The sequence below is a fragment of the Neodiprion fabricii genome, chromosome 6, assembly GCF_021155785.1.
Source record: "Neodiprion fabricii isolate iyNeoFabr1 chromosome 6, iyNeoFabr1.1, whole genome shotgun sequence".
NCBI lineage: Eukaryota > Metazoa > Arthropoda > Insecta > Hymenoptera > Diprionidae > Neodiprion > Neodiprion fabricii.
The window spans coordinates 19,501,697-19,524,111 of NC_060244.1; the positions used below are offsets into that span (position 1 = coordinate 19,501,697).

The window sequence follows — 22,415 nt, forward strand, 5'->3', positions numbered from 1 at the left end:
TAGCAAAATGATCTAGAGGCCTTTGATTTTTACCGGTAAATTTTTTTTTTTTTTTTTTTTTCGCTGAATACCTTAGAAGGGTGTAATAAAATTCAAGCAGAATTAATCAACAGGTAGGATGCTCCGTAACATTAATAGCTAGCGAAATCAACCAATCTTATCAGTGAAAATCGAACGCCTCCAGATATTGCTAGCACTTTTATGTTTTCGACGATGATTTGTGAACATCTTTTTTTTTAACTTTAGTGATTTATATTTTCCGTACGTGATGATTTGACCTGAGCTGCCATTTTCTTAATAGTGATTCTGCTTGCTCTGTCTTATGCATTGAGATATGCGCGGGAATATCGAGACTAATAAATTCAATTAATTAGTGTAATTCACGTAGACAAGATCAAGTAATAGAATATATCATAAATAATTATATTATATAATGAAATATTCATAACTAATAGAACGGTAGTATTTCCCGTGTCTGAGGAAAATTCAGCTTCATTCAAGTATGCCTCAATTCAAGTTTCAAAATAAAGTTTATCATTGTTACATTCGTATACAAGCTAATTTCATTCGATGTAGATGTTGAATCTCAATTGCATGAGACGCAACAAACAACCATTCCCAGTACAAACAAAAGCCATTAGCTACACCTGTATGTTAACCTGGACCTTATTCTGACACTTTTTTGCAAATGGGTATACTTTCGTAGAAGCGAGCCACAAGGAAAGCGATCTCAGTGCAAGTTCTTTCGTCAGCGCATCTCAATCCCAGCATTGACTATTTAATTTAAGTAATAATGACTGAACGTTATTTTACAACTTTATTGAAATTTATACGTAGAACTGAATTCTTTTAATACTGCTGATCAAGTGAAAGTTTCTCAAAAGAAAGAGTATTTATAATAAATGCTTGCAATTTTTTTTCCCTATACACGTGTTGAAATGATGAATGATTTTCATGTTTCCGTTTTCATTATTATTATTATTTTCGATAAGTTGCTAAACTATAAAACAATTATTTCAATGAAATTTTAACAATAATCAAGATAATACGGAAAGAAATTCTACATTGAAATCACAACCATTCCCGACCTGCAGTGACTTGGCATAGTACTATAAGTTTGCGTTAAACACCAAAATATATCGCTACCTACACGCAAAGCTAGCATAATTAAAATTACTGGACCATTTACCTACAGCATCAAGTTTAATAAAAAGAACCGTTCAAATTTCTTACTGCCTATTTTAAACCGTGGCTTCCTAAACATAAAAAAAAAGATCCTGCAGTGATCATCTTATGTTACACTACTGCCGATATAAGAATCGGTCAGTCACATCACTTATCGGCACATTCCTTATACGAAACTTACTTAAGGCTTCATTTGTTTAGTGTTTTTTTTTTTTTTTTTTTTTTCTTCAGGTGATGTAGAAAATACCGTCTCATATCAATTATTCGGGCGATAAAGTAATATTCACTGCATCTTTGTCAAAATCAAAAACGTATTTTGTTGAGTGAGAATATTATTTGAATACACTGAGATAAGATTGCCTTCTTTATCTAATATTAAGACGGTAGACTACAATTTGGTGGTAATAGAGATAACTGTTGTCATCAAAACTGCCACACTTACTACGTAGACTTGTTAGATTTCAATTTTTTTACAGACAATGTGTGTCTCTGTTATCTAAGAGAAATTTAAATAGATAATTTAACGTGAATGATAACTGTACCGAATTACCAATCATGATATTTCCGAATAACTTCTATCAACAGATACAAAACTGAACTATAAGATGTTTGCTTCATTTTCTTATTTATTTCTCTAACGATTGAGAGATTTGTGAGATATTGGTGCAGGTAACAGATTTCTGATTCCTGACTTGATCACCGGGAAATAACTTTTTCAGATCCACTCTAATGGACCTTCTGCCACTTGCTAACACAGGATAAAAGAACGGCAGGGTGTTGCAAGTTCTTTATTAATAATCAAGACACGGGTAAGTAAGTGGTTATTTTTGGTGAATAACACCGATAAATGATTACTAAGTGATTGATTTAATTAGTTACTCTTTTTTTTCTACTTTTTTGCTTTTCATTTTTTTGTTGTTTTGTAAGAAAACGTTTTCCCGTATTATATTTCTACACTGGAAATATTGTATTAGTTAAAGTGCTGGATATGAATTATTATTTTTTCGTGAATTAATGTGATCAGGCACTTAACTCACTGATGGCAAATATATTAGTCATCTTATTGGTATAATGGAATGAGTAATTTGCTTGTTGTGGCACAACTTATGATGAATTATTTTAGTGACAAAAATTGAGCACAGATATTCATCAGCAATGTTATTAGTATTTTTCTTTTTTTTTCTTTTTTTTTTCTTTTTCTTTTTTCTTGGACAAATCAACGTTGGGCATCGACAAAGCACTTTGATATTAATCTTTTGTTCTAAGTTACATATATCTGTATACATGTATGTATATGTATATGTAGACAAGTTATTTATACATGTAAAATTTGGTCACTCGGTCAATTTACTCCTATCGCTAAGGATCTAGATGTTCTTTTATCCATATAAATTGATTGGTATTAACTAAATGATGCTATATAAATGTCAATACCAATAATTTCAGGTTTAGCATTTCAAACAGTGATTTTACTTTTTACACCGCTGGAACATTAAAATTGACGTCTTTCAGGTATCTAACTAAAACCTGAATCATTACCTAAATCATTTTCAGGTTATATGTACATATAAGTCAGTTTCTTCCGCCAATGCAATTTGTTACAGCAACTTGTTAAAAAAAATGACATGACAATAGAGCACGGATGTTACCTATTTCAATGATAATTACTTTTCAATGCGTATCAAACTTAATCGAGACCTTGCTGGTTTTTGAATTCAATACCTAATTTTTGTAAACATAAAAATTTAAGATAATGATAAAACAACAAACGAAAAACTAGAGTATACTCCGAATTTAGCAATGGTAACGGATTTACTTCACGAGGACAATTTTATTACGTCAAATAGTTGTAGATTACATTCTGAAACGGTTCTGCTACATAAATTGAAATTAGTTATAATTAGAAAAACAGAAACGAAAAAAACTCAGCGTAAGGCAAGTCATATCAGAAGTGATTGACAGTTTTAGAACTCTTCAAATGATCGGTGTTAGCTAGACGTTGCCAAACTTGATCTGCAAAAGCGACGGAGAAGTTCCTATATGCATACATTGCTAGCTTTAAATCCAAAGCTACGTATTTCTTACATTTGTTAATCAGCCACATTTCAAATGTCAATAGAGTTAAGTATCTGAGCACGTTAAAACCAGATTTCATGGTGGTCAGTCCTTCAATGATGTTTTTTGTAATGACACATTTGTCAGCTGAATAGATTAGTTGGACCTTGAGACAATTAAATGTACAGTGAAGCTCATTGTTTCCTAATATAATTTGATGATTATTATTCAGATGAAAAATACTTTCTTGATATTCATATTCTACATTTCGATCAAACGTGACAATTTTTGGAAACTTTCTTAATCTTTATTTTTCTTGTTCCTAAGAGTATAGAGGAAAAGTGCTGGATATTTATATTATAAAGAGTTCAATTTTGAAAGCGCACCATTAACCATCAGTTGTGTAAATCAATTCTTCTTCCCAATTATCAAAACACTCTCGACACAGATTTCATTTAGCTTTAAAAAATTGGGAAAAAAAAACAAAACAAATTCAACTCACTTCATTTCGTTTCTCTTCATTTAGCTCATTCTTTGGCATAGCTGAAGCAGTCAAGCTCGTAATGGCGATGGTGATCAACTTTATTTATCACTCAATCGAAATTTACCCGCTTGTGTATCAGATAATACAAATTTTCTATCCGATGTGAAAAAGTGGGCTACGTCACGATTTATTTTTAAATATTATCCGGTCAGGGATCCATAGACTTGACTACAATAATTTCATAATGATTACTTTGTATTAGATTAACCCAGCACTTTTAAATCTATTGGACTCTTAATAATTAGTTACTTGAGTTTTTTTCACTACGATAATGAAATTTCAATTACTCGAATTCGTATTTTGCCAATGCAAATATTTGATAATAAAAACTAAGGCCGGCTTAGCATGAAATGCTTCAAATCCAGTTTCAACAACCTTACAGATTGTTCGGGAATCGATATACTAACATAAAACCTACGGCAAAAACTGGACAGCCAGTTGTTTGGTGATAACATAGCGGCGAGAGAAAGAGTTATTTAAGCATTTCATTTCAAACAGAATTCATATGTATATGCTACAAATAGATCGATAGACAACCTACATTGACATAGCAAGAAGTTTTTTTAGCGCTTTTCAAGCTTCGGCGTTAGAAGTAGCTGTTGCCTTACAGTATGTTCAAATATTCTGTCCAATACCTGCAGTACTTGAACCTCATATAAAAAAGAGAAAGGTGTGTAGTAAAAAATAACAATCGTGTCACTGTATTTTATCGTAATGAATTACTAAAGCACGACAAAAACAGGACGTATTACTAGGATGATGTATAATATAGGTATATGTATGTATGTATGTGTGTACGTACGTACGTATGTATATATATATATATATATATATACACACACACACGTATAATGATTATCTAATTCTAATGATAACAGTAATAAAATAAAAAGTCACAGACACAGGTAGCTTGAATAGTTTCATTTTTACCCTATGTTCAAACATTAGTCGCTACCATGCCAGCTGTTGATTCAAAATTAAACGATAATTTAGGAAAGATTTCAAAACGTATTAGTATAACGTCTCCCGATCCAATATTCCAGATTCAGTATGATACATTAACTCTGAAAAATAATGACGAATGATGCTTGACTACATCAGTCAACGGTAATGTTAATAATTCTAATGGTGATGATGATAATAATAATGATGATGATAATAATGATAATAATGATGATGACAATAATAATAATAATAATAATAATAATAATAATGGTAATAATCGCTTAGTTTTACGAAGGAGGTGGCGTAGGTGTAGGCGTAGTGGTTGTAGTTGTGTGAAGTATGGAGTCCCGAGATGCGGAGCAGCGCCAATCTGGTCGTAGTAGTGTAACAATTTCGCGCTGACCCCCACTCGTTCCGTTTCCCCCAACACTAACCCCTGCGCACTGAACAGTCCCCCCAAGCCCAACAGCCATAGACAGTCATTTCTGTCGAGCACTCTTCTTCTTCTTTCGTTTGAAGAAGCAACAGCATCTGGAAATGAAGCAAACACTAATAGGACTTAGAATCGCATCTCTCTGTTTAATTTCGTCGACACCGACATGCAACACCCTAAGAGTGTAAGTGTAACGGATCCAAAACCTATGAAAACTTGTTTTGGACAATCTGTCGTGTATGAGATAGTAATTGTTAATTTTACCAAGAGGAAATAATAGAGAACAACAACACTACGTCGATGCGATTAATTGTGTATTTTTCGCCAAGTCTAATGTGAGAATGAATATTACGTGGAGATATCCAATTTCAAGACTCTGCACAAACAGCGGTATTTTAAAAATTTCACGACATTATATAGTAATAATTTTAGGAACATATGATACAATATACAGTTAAAAAGTACAAAGATCAAGTGTTATGCTGAAAGACCGTAAAGTTTTCAATTTCTCACGACAATCATTGTCACTTAAAATAGGGGAGAGAAATGAAGTTTATAAGTACTTTTAATCTTTTCACTTCGAACCATATGAAATTTTTAGATCAAGCTTCTTTGTTATTGCCTTAGATTGGATACTTCTTCAAAAGTAGATAGCAAGCAATCAATAAATATGTAGTTGGTGTTTTTTATACTGATTGTTAAGGAACAGGTATAAATCAACACCCATAAAAATCAATATTGATAAAATTTGAGAGGTCATATATTTTAAATAGAGAAATAAATAAATCAAGACACATTAATAACATTGTCAATTTACTATGAGAAATTAGTTTTGTGATAAAAATAAAAGTATTAATTTTTTTTCTCACAGTCAGACTGAGAAATGCCAAGTACATGAAATGTTTGAAAATTGATCAACCTTGTTGACACATGAAACTAAACGAAAAAAAGATTTTCTCAGAAATTATTTGAAGTAAGTTACATATACATTATAGAAATTAACAAATAAATAATATATAATCAATATTATTAGAGATAGTAATCACCACTCATCCGTCATTACAGAGGGAACTGGGTTTTTGGGTTATTTTTGCTTTTTTGTTGGGTGGCAAGAGGTGAGGTACTTTGAAGGGAAGTGGGAATCCACACTGGGGACAAAGTGTTCGTTTCAATTTCCAACAGGGATTCGTCCTGGAAAAGTAACATATAAAAACCATAAACCACCCGAAACACCATTATGTACACACTATAGAGAGATAACAGATAGTTAATCTGTTTTGATTTTCATACCAAATGTTGTACACAAAAGCTTTCGTCGTAAAGAGAGTAAAAGGATGAAATTTCACACAAAAAATTATGTTGGTACAGAGGAAGTATTTTTGACTGTGAATTAAGCAAGTTGTTCAGTTGAAAATCAGTACTTTCTTTGATAATTCATTACAAGATGATCGCGCATCGAGTGTTTATCAAATTATTACATTAGTAAACTACGATATTTTCCCTAGTAATGTGAAATACACAAGTAAAAATAAAGGTCTTGTTCGTAATCTTAGCCTATTTTTTTGTTATATGCATTATTAAGGGAAATACCGTAGTTTACAAATGTAATAATTTGATAAAAACTTGACATGCTACTATCTCATAATAAAATGATCAAACTAGTATTGAGTTTTAATTGTACAAGCTCTTTAATTGGTGTAAAGCTACATTTTCATGTTTCGTCGCCATATAAATCATGCTTGTGTTTTCATTGAAGTTGCTATCAAAGCTCATGCAATTTGAGTATCAACATCTAGTCACAAGTCTGCGAAATGCATATCTCAGAAGATCATCTCAATTTTCTTCAATAAAGATTGATTTTGTGTTAATACCTGGTTCAGAAAGAGATACCAGATGCAAACAACTATTAAATACTTTGTATGATTATGACACATGCGCGGACCTGTGACTAATCAAAGTTCCAAGAATTTTTAGTAAAAAATCATACTAACTTGGTCTCATCCACCATTTCGACTTCCTGAGGTGCTGTAATTGGGGTGTTTGAATGTCCAGCAGTTGGGTCATCATTTGCTAGTTCTCCGTTCGTTGAAGATACAACCTGATAGATTGAAAACACAGTCCATTAACGAATCGTCAATATTATTTAACAGATACAATTTCTTGCTCTCGCCCTTCTGACTACTGAAATCAAAATCGTTCATGATATACTACGATTTCAAACTGAATGGTGCTGAAGCTCGCAGCTAATACCCAACAATAGAGACACATAAAATTATGGCATAAGACGATATACTGAACAGCAATAAACAGCGACATTGTGTATCGAGATGTGTTTAACATTTTCTCTGTGAGAACTTTTGCTTACAGTTACCGGCTGCTAGCTTCAGCACCATCCAAACCGTAGCGAAAAAGTTTAAACTTCTATAACCACTTGTCCTTGAAAGTCGAAAAACTTTACTAATTAAAAACAAATGTCAGTGAAATTCTTAAATTTAGAATCTATTTCGAATACTACTAACGTCGATGCTTTCTAAAAAATATTCCCAACATTTTTTATCACACCTTTATATATTGAATCTAGACAGCGTTGCAAATAAATATTGTGAACGAATTTCGTTAGAGAGCAAATTGGAGGTAGAATTAAAGTTATTCTTTTAGGCAATAAGGCAATTGATAAATTTTCAATATATATAGACATTGTACACATTACATAATGCAATGATTCGAATGCTGAAAACTTACATTGTTTCTAGTATTCTAACTAGCTCAAATTTATCTAGCAAAAGTATCAAGGTTCAATGTTTTGAACTTGTTTTACGCTACATTTGCACAATGAAAAAAAAAATATATGGATTCACAAAGATATACTCTTAAATATGCATATAATGTAATGTCATATCTATACATGAGACATATAACAAAGTGATGGCGTACTAAAATACAAACGGCTGATTAGTATTTAGTATGTAACAAAACGATGAAAATAAAAAAGAACTTGAATGATATATAGATATATATATATAGCATGCTACAGCAAGCTGAAACCAAGGTTCCAAATATAATATAATATAATAAAAACTGACCAGAATTCGTTGATTTCTCTTGCGAAAACGTAAGGAAATGCGAATTAAAAAATTTGCTAATTAACGTTGGCATATTTACAGAACAGAATTAATGCGGCGGTGATTTGAAAATGAAAAAAAAAAAAATTGAACTATAGTAACATAGGAATAGTAGGACAATTGTACAGAAAAATTTAAGTTTCTGTTCACGGAAAGATTTTTTTTTTTTTAGAATAAAATATAGTATAATATAAAAGTGAAGAATAATTAGCAGAAACAAATTTTGCTCTCTGAGACTCTGTCCCGATTAATATGTAAAATGAATTGTATATCTGGATAACTTTAGTCATCAACGATATTGTTGAACATTTTTTAACAGGGATATGAAGTTGATGGGATTAAAACCAAGTAATATTGGGGAATCCGGATGGGTTTGAATGTTGGTGTTTCGACGATAAAAGCTGACCAACTCACCTGGACGGAGCCGTGTCTGTCAGCAGGCGTTAAAGTACCACCGGCTCCAGACTGCTTCACTGTATCAGGCCACACAGCTCCCACCCCTTTACCGCCCCCTCCACCCACCCCTACACCCGTCACACCCTGTACGAAACAAGCACGACAAACGAATGCAAAGTGTTAGTAAAATCAATTCTGATGTGATTATTGATCGCGATAGGCTATATGTTTTTGTAGTATCGTTACTCTTGACCTATATAGTATCGCTGTTGAGGTAGGCAAGCTACCGAACAGTTTTCACAAATTATCAATATTAGTATATTAAACTTCTTCATCCACCTAACTCATATTGTACAAATGTTTGTCAGAGGTGCTGTAGAGTAATTGAGTAATTTACAGCTCTACTCAATTCAATGAGAGTTTTATGAACATCCGCTTTTCTTTCACTCGGAAGAATTTTTTTAAGAGTAAATACTCGCTGGGCTATTCAACTTTTGGTGAGTCAGCCTAAAAGATTTTGCCCAAGTAAAATATTTCGATAAAAAAAATTTTTTCTAAAAACTAAAACAACGGAAATTTTGAAATTCATGTTTTGTCGGCGTGTCTAAATGTGATTTGTGACCGGGGATAACTGAATGCAATTATTAAATTGTTGAATAATTCATGAAATAACTAGATGATAGTCAGTTTATGTATAATAATATAATTAATTCTACAAATTAATATATAATATTTTAGTAATGTGCTCTACAGCGAGTAATCTTTCAAAAATATATTACTAATGTACCATCCTACATGCAGACCAAATATAGTTGTAACGAAACTAACGATAAATTCCTATATATATAAAATTTCCTAATACACAAAGCCACAACAATGGTTTCTTTTTAATCATTCTATCTACATATCAAACACAATGTACAACGAAATACGATAATTTGCGACTATAACAAGTGCTCCCAGTCAGAATGTATAACAGGTATAAAATTTACCCTCAATCGTTCTAGCGATTTTGACTGTCTAATACATCAACATTTTAAAATTTTAAGTAACTGTATCTCAATTTCGTTAAGCGAGAGATTATTTTGTTTAGCAGAAATGTAGCCTACTCTGCATCGAGGTAAAAACAAATCTAATACTTAAATATTCATGTTCAACAATACCAATCAAAGCATTGCTGTTTGCATAATTTGGCTCTCAATATAAATTTTGAAGTTTATAAACTGATTTTATCTCTTGCTTACCAACGAAATTTCAGCTTGAATTTTAGCTGATCTGCCGATCTGCTAATAATCATTGAAAATAATGAATACAAGCAGAGCAAAATATCTCTAACAAAACTGAAATTAGAGTATTCGAACGAATTTTCTAACTTTGCGTGAATGATGAAACTAAGCTTTCGAGGTTCTAATTTTCAATATACACAACAAATCCGATATTGTACCACTTGCGGCTTACATAATTGCCCTGCATTTCGACGTTCACCTCGTCCACCATAAGAATCACGTCTTCCTCAAAATCATCGCATTCCTGTACAAGATCCACGTTGTGCAATGAACAGAAATTGATTTTCCTAAATAATTCGTTTATTATCCTATTTCACCAGTTTCACAAGTTTGTCGTACGAAGTATTATTCCTTCTGTAGCTAAAGGTGCTGTTGTAGAACACAGAAGGAATACTTTTCAACTTAGGCGATTGATGTGTGAAAATTTTTTAAATCTATCATTTCTAAAGCCAACGCACGGATTATTGTTTCATCTGTTCATATGAAGTAAAAAATCTGCCTATATTTGGAACGATCGTATAAATATGAAGCTTTATTATGCCTGTGACGCACAGCTCAAGTCACCGCATCAACATTCATATGATAAAAGAAACATACACAGCCTTTATGAAGATCAGAATGTTTTATATTAGTTTCATACTAATGTCAAAAAACATATCATTAAGGTGAATGTCCATGCAATTACTCGACGAACGTAAAGAAATTATAAGCTATGCATAACCAGGCTTGAAAGAAAATTGAGAATTTTCATATTATAAAAATACTCGATTACCTTATTTGTGGTGGGATGCCGGTCTCGGTTTGGCGACACAACAATTTCGTGTCCAGTCTGCAATGATCCGACCGGCGTGGACTGCAAATCAAACAGACTCGTGAAAATAGTACATAAGCATTATTCAATAATGATAATAAAACATTCTACAGTAAATATGTATAGATGTAAATAAGTACCAAAATTTTCCTAGCATAGGTAAACGTACTTGGTCAATCGGGAGAGGAGCAGAATGTTGGATTTCAGGACTACATTCATGGTAAGTCTTCTTAGTTCAATCACACCAATTCATTATTTTATTTTTTGTACAACTTCAAGTTATAAACTTTGAGATGTAAGGTCAAAGTATCATATACGATTTTAGAAAATTATTCAAGGTAACTTGGGCAATTTTCCAGACACATGCAATACTTTTAAGATAAACAGAAAAAAAAATTGTTATCACACTACATTTTCTCTACCTGTCATTCAAACTTTGGTTATCTTGACTAAGTGTCAGGGACATGTAATAAAAAAATTGAAAATCCCACGTAATAAGATGAACAAGAATATCAGAGCAAATTCCGAATAATCGTTTTTATACTTGAATGAACCATAATTTCCACATCAAGTTTTCTATTTGAAACGGAATCCTGCCGGCGAATTTCATCTACGTCAGTAATGAATGTGGTGTAATATTAGAATGAAATTTGTAAAGAAACTCATCAATTCTTGGATGTTTTATAAATGTTTAAACTTTGTAATGTTGTTTTTTTTTTTTAACAGGGACAAACATTTGAAACAAGCGGAGATTTTTTTTAAAAAATATGCGGCCAATAAGTGAGGCGAATATTATATTTCCTCAGTGACTACTAACAATAAATTTTGAAATTGCTACGCAACAACAATAGTAGAAGTGGGTAAAGCAACAAGGTGGAATAAAATTGGAAATGTATTATTATCAAATTAGGCATTGCAAGTGTATCTATATATGTATTGTATATATGTGTGTGTACATATAAGATTTGGAATAAAATACGTGCAACCCAATTTCACTTGGCAAACTCAAGCAACACTGCAACTACGTAGACTTTTCTTTTATATCAAGTAAAACACGCACCATAATTATAATTTCAACAATTTCAGACTGAAAATAATTATGATAATAATATATTAAACGTCGTTACAACATATCTTTCGGGAAAGGGGGGAAAAAAAAAGTCAGACTGGATCATTTATCGATTGTAAAATATTGGATAGTGGAATCGATAACTCTATGATTCGACACATTAACAATATTGTTTTGTACCGACATTCAGAAATGTATGGCTTTGCATAATTTGCAAAGCTTGATTATTCTGAAATAATTGTCGTCGACAATTTGTCAATATGACAATAAATTGCATAGTTATTCACTTGATGTCACTGTTTAAAAAAAATCTATTACTTTTTTCCATTTTGCATAAAATAATGCAACAAAACAACAGCACTGATGGCTCTGATTAAAAAAGATTGGAGTCTATATTGCGAGACAAAAAATTTTCGTACCAAATTTTAAACTGATCACAAGAACTGTTGTAAGATTATAAAAATATACTCTTTTTCTATCTGTTGACGCCTTGAAGATAAACGCATTAGAGCTCAGGAAAATTTTCTGCTTCAAATTAAAATGAAATAAAGTAGCATAGAAAAATTGAAAACAATAAAGTAAATGAAAATATAGTGCAAAAATATCTTCAATTACATCTCTCTCTCTCTCTCTCTCTCTGCAGCGACTCGGATTATACATATAATATTGGAGTACATGAGGCACTCCTGACCATATGGACTTAGCGAATACTTTCATCGTTTGTAATTTTGCATTCTTGTTAGTAAGTTGTAGCAAAACACAAGAAAACAAAATTTTATGAAAAAAAACTATTGGCTTTGTCGGTAATTGCTCAAATTTTGCAATGACAATTAATCATCATTGATATTGATGAAATTTACGGAGTAAGTTATTTGTGTAAACAGAAGAATTCAAGAAGACTACAGCGAAGATGTCTGGTTAGTTACGAAAAAAACGTATTTAAGAAAGAACGAAACTTGAATTTATATCAATCTTTAAGCAAAAAATTTTTATCTCTTTGCAAAAAATGTGTTGCATAAATTTATTTAGAATCGACGATGACTGTTATTTCGATATTCAAACAATTAATGGCGTTCCAAATGTTTGTTAAATCTTGTAAGAATCGTGTTGTTTGCGAAGAGAAAATTTTCTTTTCATAATGATCTCAACCAGTTTTAAATAGCCTGAAATATATCATGTATTCGCATATATTATATGTATATGGAACTGCGGGGGAACTCTGTTTGTGAGAAAAAATTAGCAGCAATGACATTGTGTGTAATTATAACAAATATAGAGATCAAACGCAGCGCCTATGATTGAAAACCACTCTGTGTGCGAATAAGGACTCTCTCTACTTTACCAACCTTATCAGATTTGGTTTTTCCAATATGAGAAGGAGCAGCGTTCCGTATCGCTCTGAGTTGCGTAAAGTTGGGTGGCTAGATAATATATTGAGCAGCATGCAAAGTTTAGAAATCAGTTGTTGTCAGCTAGGATTGATTGTTATCAATTCAATCATTAAATTCGTTTTTGCTCAACCTGTATTTGGGAGGAGGATTTACTTACCGGTATTCGAGTACTTAATGGAAAACTAGCTTTACTACATTCAACAACGTAGTACTCGCTACCATTTTGCATCAGGCACTTGTTCGGATCTCGCCCAGTTATACAAAACAAAATATTCGATCCAGTTTAACATTATTTCGTTTTCTGATAATCTACTGAACGATACCTGACACATGAACCTCTTTCGGTTAGTTGTGAATACGAATGAAATATTTATGGTGAATAAATGCAAAAAGAAATTCCCAAGATTTTAATACATGCCAATCAATGTTTTCACGTATTCAAGATTATATTTCGATATTCACCTTCCAAAATGCGTAAGCTCCTAAGCTTGAATAAATTCATACATAGATTTTTCCAATAAAATTAAAAAATAAAACTAACTTTACCAATATTTGATTAACACCCATTCCATACTGTAATTAGTGATAAAAACAACAGTATGAATCTAACGTATTTTCTTTCTCATTAAATACTTTTACTCATGCCAGACATCATGATGCTTATTTTTCATGCTTAAGAGATTGTTGAAAATTGCTAAAGGCAAATAATCAAACCAAAATTCACTAGCTTGATGCTAATAATTTTATATCAACTTTGTATCGGCTAATAGAATGTAAATTCACGTCCACTTTTGTTTTTTTCTCATCGAGCATGGTTAAAATTAGCTAGAACAAAAGACAGACCCCAAAAAATCAAAGTTTCATTTGACGCTAAGCATGCTCAAGCAATCACCTAACAACGTCTATGTAATTAGAAGAGCGGTGTACGACATCATAATTGGACAAAGTGACCATGCATACTCCGTAAATTTTTGATCAAACTGTATCCCAAACTAAACATTTACAACATTTTGTTTCTAGTTAATCTATGATATATAAGTGTTATATCAGTCAAAGAGGAAGAAAGAAAAAAAAAAAGATTGAGAAATAAAGTACTCGTTATTCAAATTGGAATAAACAATATACAAAATTATCTACTACTCTGAAATATAACTCGGCATCTATTCGCATCTTAAGAACTATAATAAATTATTGAAAAGACTTTGTTAATCGTTTCATGCAATTCTCAACGTTATTATTCAACCTTGAGTTACGTACGTATCATCACTTTTCCGCAGTATTGGGTTATTTTATGAACAATCACGATAAAAGTGAGAATCTAAAATTATTTAGCACCCACCATGGTCTTCCCCGTCCAGTCGAATTCACCATCGTTAACAAATCCTCTCCTGTCAAATAGATCCTGGAATAATTTCCTCAGGTGTTCGTAGTCTGGAGTTTCGAAAAAGTCTAATCTCCTCACGTAACGCAAGTACGTAGCCATCTCCTCGGGATGACCGTCGCACAAAGTTTCTATTGGCGTAGCACGTTTCGTGTCCCCTATTTTTTGGTAACGCTCTTTTAACGTATCCGCTTTAAGTCCCTGCCACGGCAAACTACCTCGTAGAAAATACATAAACATATGGCCCAGCGCTTCCAGATCATCTCTCCTGCTCTGTTCTGATAACAACAAATAAATTATGTTAACGACTAAGAGCAAAAAACCGAAAAACGAGTAAAAGACGTTGCGGTATTAATCTTATATGCGATGAAGTAAATAAAAGTAAGTTTTTAAAATGATTAAACCAAATTCTTCGCTGTACTATTAATTCTCTATTCAAAATAAGCGCATGTCATATATTTCTCCAAATTACCTTTTCCAAGGTGGGTATTGATGCTCATGTAGCGTGCCGTACCCGTCAGGCTTTTATGTTCCCGATAAGGTATGTGTTTGTTCGTCTCCAAGTCTATGTATTCTTTGGCTAATCCAAAATCTATTATGTGAATCGTCTTTTCTCTTTTGGTCGTACTCCTGCCGATGAGGAAGTTCTCTGGTTTTACATCGCGGTAAATTAAGTGCCTGCTATGGACATACTCTATCCTATGAAGCTGCGAACAGAAAATTACCCAAACATATTATCAACGGTTGAAAATTATTCAATCTGCGTATATTTGTTCGGTTAGATAAAATTGATTCAATGAATATTCGATTCCAAGAAAATAATCAATCGTGCGATTTTCTAAAAACGACAAATTTAGTCAACAATCTAAAATCGTCAAGTCGTATATCATATCGAACCCTTTTTAAAAAAAATTTAAGAAATTTATCATTTGTCACAGCCACAGTGAACTTGACTAAAACAACATCTTTACTACGTAATAGAGATGAATCTAATCAAATTCGAATTCTATCAAGCTGAAGTTTCAACATTTTGAAAAAAGGTTTTAAAATTGGAACGTTTGGAAAATGATTAGTCTTTAAGATACCATTATTTGATCATTTTCAATGTACCAAGTATAAAAGCCTTTTCTCAAATCGTTGGATATCTCATAGCTTGTGTCACGTCAATTTACTCAGAATCGTTTCATTAAGTAATACAAATGTTGTTTCCTTCACGTTCATCATAATTGGGACAGATAACAACGCCACGGATTGTTTAATAGTCATTTTATTTCACATTCAGACGATAAGGTCTAATTCATCGTTGATTCTTTACAGAATTTCGCCTCGAGTAAAAATCACAAGGGTTTCAACTCGCTGTCATCAATTATGAATAAAATAATGGTTTGTTGATAAATAAATAATTTAAAAATACTCACGAGCTGCATGGCAATGATAAGGACGGTCTTTAGTGAAAATCTTCTGCCACAGAGGTCAAACAAGTCTTCCAGGCTCGGTCCGAGTAGTTCCATCACCAGGGCGTTGTACTTTCCACAAGGCCCAAAGTAAAATACTTCCGGGACACCCTCTATATGAGTGTTATGAACTATACCAAAAGGAAGGTAGTTTCACCCCAGAACACATATTGTGGTTTGGTGTGCGGTGAGGAATTTGTGACGAAAACACATGAAACAAAACAGTGTCGCAATGTAGGTGTATCCCAAACGGACACGTAGAAAAATAATAAAAAAGGTTGAGAGGAAAAAAGAAAAAAAAAAAGCAGAAAGAAAAAAAATTATGTCATTATCCGCGTGTACAAGTAACGAAAGTTGATCCGGTATTGATACAGAGAATGAAATACTTCGTGCCATAAACTTTATAACCAACCAACGGTCTTCTAAATGAGTAATAACATTGTCAAACAACGAGAAGAAAATAAATAGATAAACGTATCTATCTATGAACATTTGACTCTCCATATATATGCATGGAATATATTATTTGATAAGAATAAATCATATATATATATATATGTGACGTGTATATCTTTTCTGTGATAATAATATATGTATATATAATATGAACTGTCCCTCAAACTCACCATGTGTCCCTAATAATTTGTAAAACCTATATTCTAAGTGAAGCTGCGGTGCCTTTGACTTCATTGGTTCCTGGAACGAAATTAAATTACTTCGTGTTAACGATGCTGTCTCGTTATCAGTCATTTTAAATATCGTTAAGTATTCCTGTCAGAATCTAGTTCATAAATTGTCAAAAATACGAAATTAAAAATGTAATCATATTTTGATACGACAAATGCAAGTTGGGAGAAGTTCAATGACATCACTGCAGCACATGCTCAAAGTTAATAACTACGAACTTTTAGCCAACTTGTACGAAAAGTAAAAAAGTCATTTGTGACAATTAGACGCGATTTGACTCTGCATGAATAAGAAATGAAACGCATCAATCTAGAGTCAAAATACAAGCAAACCGCGTAAATAAATCACTCTCCGGGTAAGAAGAAACTTTTTTATAATAGCGAATTAACAGTATACTATAGTATTATAGTATATAACATGTAAATATGTATAATTATTTGTTTACTAACCATTTTTATAGCCACATGCTCGTTGTTGTATAGGTTTTTACCTGCAACAAAGAATGAAAATTGTTTCATTAGTCATGACTTTACATAATAACGTCACATAATTTAGGTAGATTTTAATCACTTATGAATGTAACGGTAAATTGAAACAACTGACTCGCCAAGTATAATCGTACATAAAGATGTTTGTTATATAATCTTAAGAATTTGAAGAAGTTTAATTATGATCGATAAAATTTGTCGGCATAAGTTGATCGGATAGAAGTTTTCAAAAGACTTGGGATAAGAAATTAAAAAAAAAAAAAGAATAGGTATAATAGGTACAAGCAATTTCGTTCGTTCATTCATTTATTCGTCGTTCGATATCATTTTCAAATACCGTTCTTGCACATATATAATGAAATGTACCTCGTGGAAAGTTTGAATTTTTGCGAAACAGCAATATTTAGAAGTTATATATACACCGGCCAATTGATACACATTGACTTGTTATATAAATTTTCGCAGCGTATAATTATGGAATAAAAAGCAAAAAAAAAAAAGAAGGAAATTACTGCGCAGGAAAACACGTGGTTTGTAGAAATTTGTTACACATCATTATTTTGAGTTCAAATACTTTTGTACAAAAGTGTAAAGCAAGCATCGCTCGCTTTACATCACGCTGTGTGCTATCGGTCTTTTGTAATTTTTTCTTTTCTTTTCTTGCTCTTTTGGTACACACAATAACGACGATATTCAACTTTCGATATATATCCTCATTCTTATTATTGTAATGTACATATAAATGTACGTAAATTATTATACATATATATTCTTTGTAAATCATATTTTCCATGCCTAATATGAAAGAATGAATATATCTGTACATATCCATGAATCGTTGGATGCTCTATCCAATAATTTTTTTGCGGTACATTTACTGTATTCGTTCAAGCAAGCACGTATATGCTGCGTATAAAACAGCCGTCAGCTGTGTATTTATGCAGAAAAATTAATTAAATCACAACAAACGCTCGCAATTTTTCCGGTATTTGTGATGCATAGGCGCGTATGTGTTACATTAATATGCAAACGCCGGCAAAGAAAAAAGATTTGAAAAAAAAAGAATTGATCATGTTAAAACAGTGATGAGGAAAAGCGTATAAAAACAAGCAGGTTTCAAGCGAAGAGTTTTCAATTTTTTTTCCGGCATACCGTATCAGCCAAATTTAAATTTTGAGAATCTGACTTTCGATTCGTGATCTGCGACCCAATCAAACCTTCAGGTACGAATTTTCAATCAAATTCATTCATCCATACTGAAGATGTCATCGTTTTAATTTTTTTATGCTTTTATTATTTAAGCAATTAGAAAATCACCAAACCGATCAAAGCCAAAATAGAATCGGTTCTAAGTTTGTAAAAAGCCGCGTCGATCGAGACCAAAATCATAAAAATCCGTTGACTCGTTTTCGAGATATAGTCGGACGATAAAATTGATCACATTATACGCACGTACGCAACATACGTCTATCTGAAAATGATTCGAGATGATTCGAGATGATTCTCTAGATTTGAAAACTCGGAGATCTAGTGAATAATGAACTTTTTACTTTCGGGTTGATTACAATAACTTCCTTTTTCCTCTGAAAACAGAGAAAACGGGAGTTAATACTGATATTCGAGAACATAAGTTTTCGGTTATTTATACAATTTCAGCAAGCATTATACATGTAAATTGTACACTCAGAGATATATATATTTATACGTAATAAACCCTCTAACTATAATCTATAATTATCAAAATTTTGGCCAAGTTCAATCAATCATGGCTACGTAATGGCTTTCGGAGAATTAATCGTTCAGTCTTGTGGTTCCCCTATTGCATCGAGTGATTCATACACATAATATATATAAATTATACATACATATATACATATATAGGTATAACGTGAGTGTAATATGCATATTGTAATGTAAAAGTCGTGAAAAGCATAACGTGCAGCAAAGACATTGCTTGCGTATAATTAGATTACAATATTAAGCATATACAGTAAGGAAAATAATAATGAACTTATGACGCTCTTTACAGGATATATTTTTCTTTTCCCCTCGATAGTGTTACAGGTATATACGTAAGTATGTATACACAAGACCCTAATTGGTCCTCCTGTGATCCGTTTTCGGGACATTATACACAACTATATATGTAACTATGTATATATATCTAACCGTATAATACAATATTCGTTAGTCAATAACGCGACTTACACACGTATCGTACAACGGTATGCCCACATAGATGATATGCGGGAGTTCGACAAAGAATACATGGCTGCTGTAAACGGATTTCGTGTATGACAAAGTATACGTATGACACACACGCGAACGCGTGCACGTCAATAATAACGACAAGTATTATTCCTAGTGTACGAGTAGTAGACATTCCTCAACCTTGCCGTCCGCATAACATGCATGATAAGTATGTGTAATAATTAAAGACCGACCGAAGTTACGGTTTCGGTTTCGGTCAATTTTGCCAAAAATACTGGTTTCTGTTAAAAATTGAGCGAAACCAGCGTTCGTGTCTGGTCGGGCACTGTCGGATATGTTGCTAAATTAATTCCATACCCAAGTTGCATACCGAAAATAAATTCACTTCCTAATAAATTCAAGTCTTTTATTTCATCTGGTCGAATAATCTGTCACAAGGCAAAGAAAAACACTAAGATTACAGAGTATATGATGAAAATTCAACAAAATTTCAACTCGACTATACAAGTTTCGGTTACGGTTACGGTCTCGGCTGAAAATCGTCTTACGCTCGGACACTAATAACACCGTAACAGGTATGGACACACATTAAACAAAGAGGATTAATATTCGCGTAGCTATTCAGCAAAGCACCGATGACAGCAGCCGAACATTTTCCACTATACGACGTTAGGTATAATTGTATATACACACGCGCTTTCCCTCCTTACCTTTGACCTTGAGGGGGGGTACATGACAGGTATGCACGCACATATCGCACGGGTGTAATAATTAGCTCGTTCGTATAATAATACGTACGTTTAAACGCGAGGAAAAACCCACACACGCACACAGAAGCCATTAAAAACGTTAAATCTCTACGCGAGGTTTCGTGGTTACATGATGTTCAAATCTAATATATCGATGTCAATACACCGAACCATATACGTCATGAATATTGTAAACATGCATCTACACTGCTATGTATTAAACGGCGGTAGATTGGTTGTATATTTCGCACACACCCCGTTTCGCATCAAACGATAAACAATTAAGATTTAAAAAAAAATACAACCCGAGGAATAGATTTGATTTAAAATTTTTCAGGCTACGTATACGATTCGACCAATGAATGCATGTACGTACACCCGTACATATTAGGTGGGTATATTCGTCGTCTGGTGAGGCTGCGATTTACGGTCTCGCGACAAATCACCGTCATTCGCTACATACGTACAATATATATATATATATATATATACAAGTATGCGTGTAATATTTCAACCGTTCTTTACTTTCATTTCACTTTATCACTTATATTCATATGTACAGTATTTATATATGCACATACATGTATTATATGTTTCTCTTTCCCGTCGTCGCGACAGCTGCAACATCGTTAACGACGTTACATTATACGTACACTTGGGGACAATGAATGTGAGACGGTTAATTTTTTTCCACTAGACAGTTATGTTGGCAACACAGAGAAACCTACAGCGCCGTAGCGGTCCGAGCGCGAAACAAACTCAATCTCAATAAACGTAACGTAGCCCATGACCGTCGAATCCAACTTTCGAATACCTGTCGATCTAACAAGTCATTATCCCCGCGGTATTTTTAGGTTAGATTCGACGGTCATGGGCTACGTTACGTTCATTGAGATTGAGTTTGTTCGGCGTTCGGCCGACTACGGCGCTGTAGGTTTCCCTGTGTTGCCAACATAACTGTCTAGTGTTAAAAATTAGCCGTCTCAGATTCATTGTCCCCAAGTGTACACACAGTATAGCTATATCTAACAGTATATGCATACGCAAAACTATGGGTATATTTATATTACGGCGGCTCTCCTCCTGTATACGATTGCAATGTTGACCGATTTGCAAAAACCTATTTTTTTTTTTTTTGCCTGAAATTAATAGAATATTGAATATATCATATCGCGTTTGAAGACCTGAAAAATATTTATTCGCTGCTGAGATACACGCTCTTAAAAATCGGATTTTGAAAAAGTCGCCGGGAGACTGAAAAAAAATTATTATTAAAAACTGTTAAACTTACTTTCGATATTAAATTATCATTCGAGTTCTAATTTATTTTGGTTCAATTGATTACACAACAATTTACGACACTGTGTTTTTCATTTATTTCGTTGATTTTTAATACTTCAAAGGTTTTCTTAATAATTGATATGATGAACGCGAAAAAGCAATTCAGTTACACTGTTCAATGTATCCACCATTCACGGTTACTACTGCCAGAAACGAGGCTCAGGTTAATAACCTTATCGTAACGAAACATTGGTGAATAAACCAGTATTTTTAAGAAACGAAAATTTCGTAATATGAGTGCGTTTTGTTTTATTACGGTTTACAGAATTTCAAACAATTCCAAAATGGCGAAATAACTGTTTTTTCCTCGGCATGAATCGTTACGATAACGTTACTAACTTCATTACAATTCCCAGAACTCTCGTTCGGCAGGATGCGATATCATCTCGTGCACCGAAGACTAAGAGAACAGACCGTGTGACATCAACTTGTGAACGGATGAGTGAAACATTCTCTCCCACGTAATAATCCAATTCGCCAATATCAAAAAAAATTCAACCGTAACGCCATCTCGAAGAATCTAAAATGTTCGTTACAACTGCCTGGTGGTTGATCGTTGACTGAATCAATTTTGGCAAAGTTCTGGACATCGTTTACTTTGGTGACTTTGTTGATAGTGGAATTTTTGCACAATATCTCCCACAAATAGAATTTCAACTTTGAAGCGTTTATTTTTATTCTAATTTTACAAGAAACGTTTCATCGAATGTAAGTAAAATATCGTCGAATTTTTAAAATATCAGAATTTAATCATCGAATAACAATTTCGGGAGGAAATAGAGTTGAACATTCTTTAATATCATCTTTTTTTTTTCTCAGTCTCCCAGAAACATTTTCAACGGCGTGTATGTCAAAAACGAATAAAGA

The 22,415-nt window shown here is 32.9% G+C and overlaps 1 protein-coding gene across 16 annotated transcripts in view; it reads right to left on the reverse strand.

Moving 5' to 3' along the window:
• The window catches only part of LOC124185404 (casein kinase I), a 57,270-nt gene continuing 34,855 nt past the window's right edge, over nucleotides 1-22,415 (reverse strand). Inside the window, exons 2-11 of one of the 16 annotated variants that reach the window (XM_046576137.1) lie at nucleotides 17,209-17,249; nucleotides 16,699-16,768; nucleotides 16,037-16,185; nucleotides 15,091-15,325; nucleotides 14,577-14,896; nucleotides 13,193-13,267; nucleotides 10,739-10,819; nucleotides 8,699-8,824; nucleotides 7,154-7,260; nucleotides 1-5,260 (exon numbers count right to left, since the gene is read on the reverse strand). In XM_046576137.1, the coding sequence (XP_046432093.1) occupies nucleotides 5,209-5,260; nucleotides 7,154-7,260; nucleotides 8,699-8,824; nucleotides 10,739-10,819; nucleotides 13,193-13,267; nucleotides 14,577-14,896; nucleotides 15,091-15,325; nucleotides 16,037-16,185; nucleotides 16,699-16,768; nucleotides 17,209-17,249 (1,256 nt within the window). In that variant the 3' untranslated portion in view covers nucleotides 1-5,208. Of the gene's footprint in view, nucleotides 5,279-5,995; nucleotides 6,354-7,153; nucleotides 7,261-8,698; nucleotides 8,825-10,138; nucleotides 10,211-10,738; nucleotides 10,820-13,192; nucleotides 13,268-14,576; nucleotides 14,897-15,090; nucleotides 15,326-16,036; nucleotides 16,204-16,698; nucleotides 16,769-17,208; nucleotides 17,250-22,415 lie in introns of those variants that run through there. The other 15 variants (XM_046576129.1, XM_046576124.1, XM_046576123.1 and 12 more) reach the window with 15 other exon arrangements.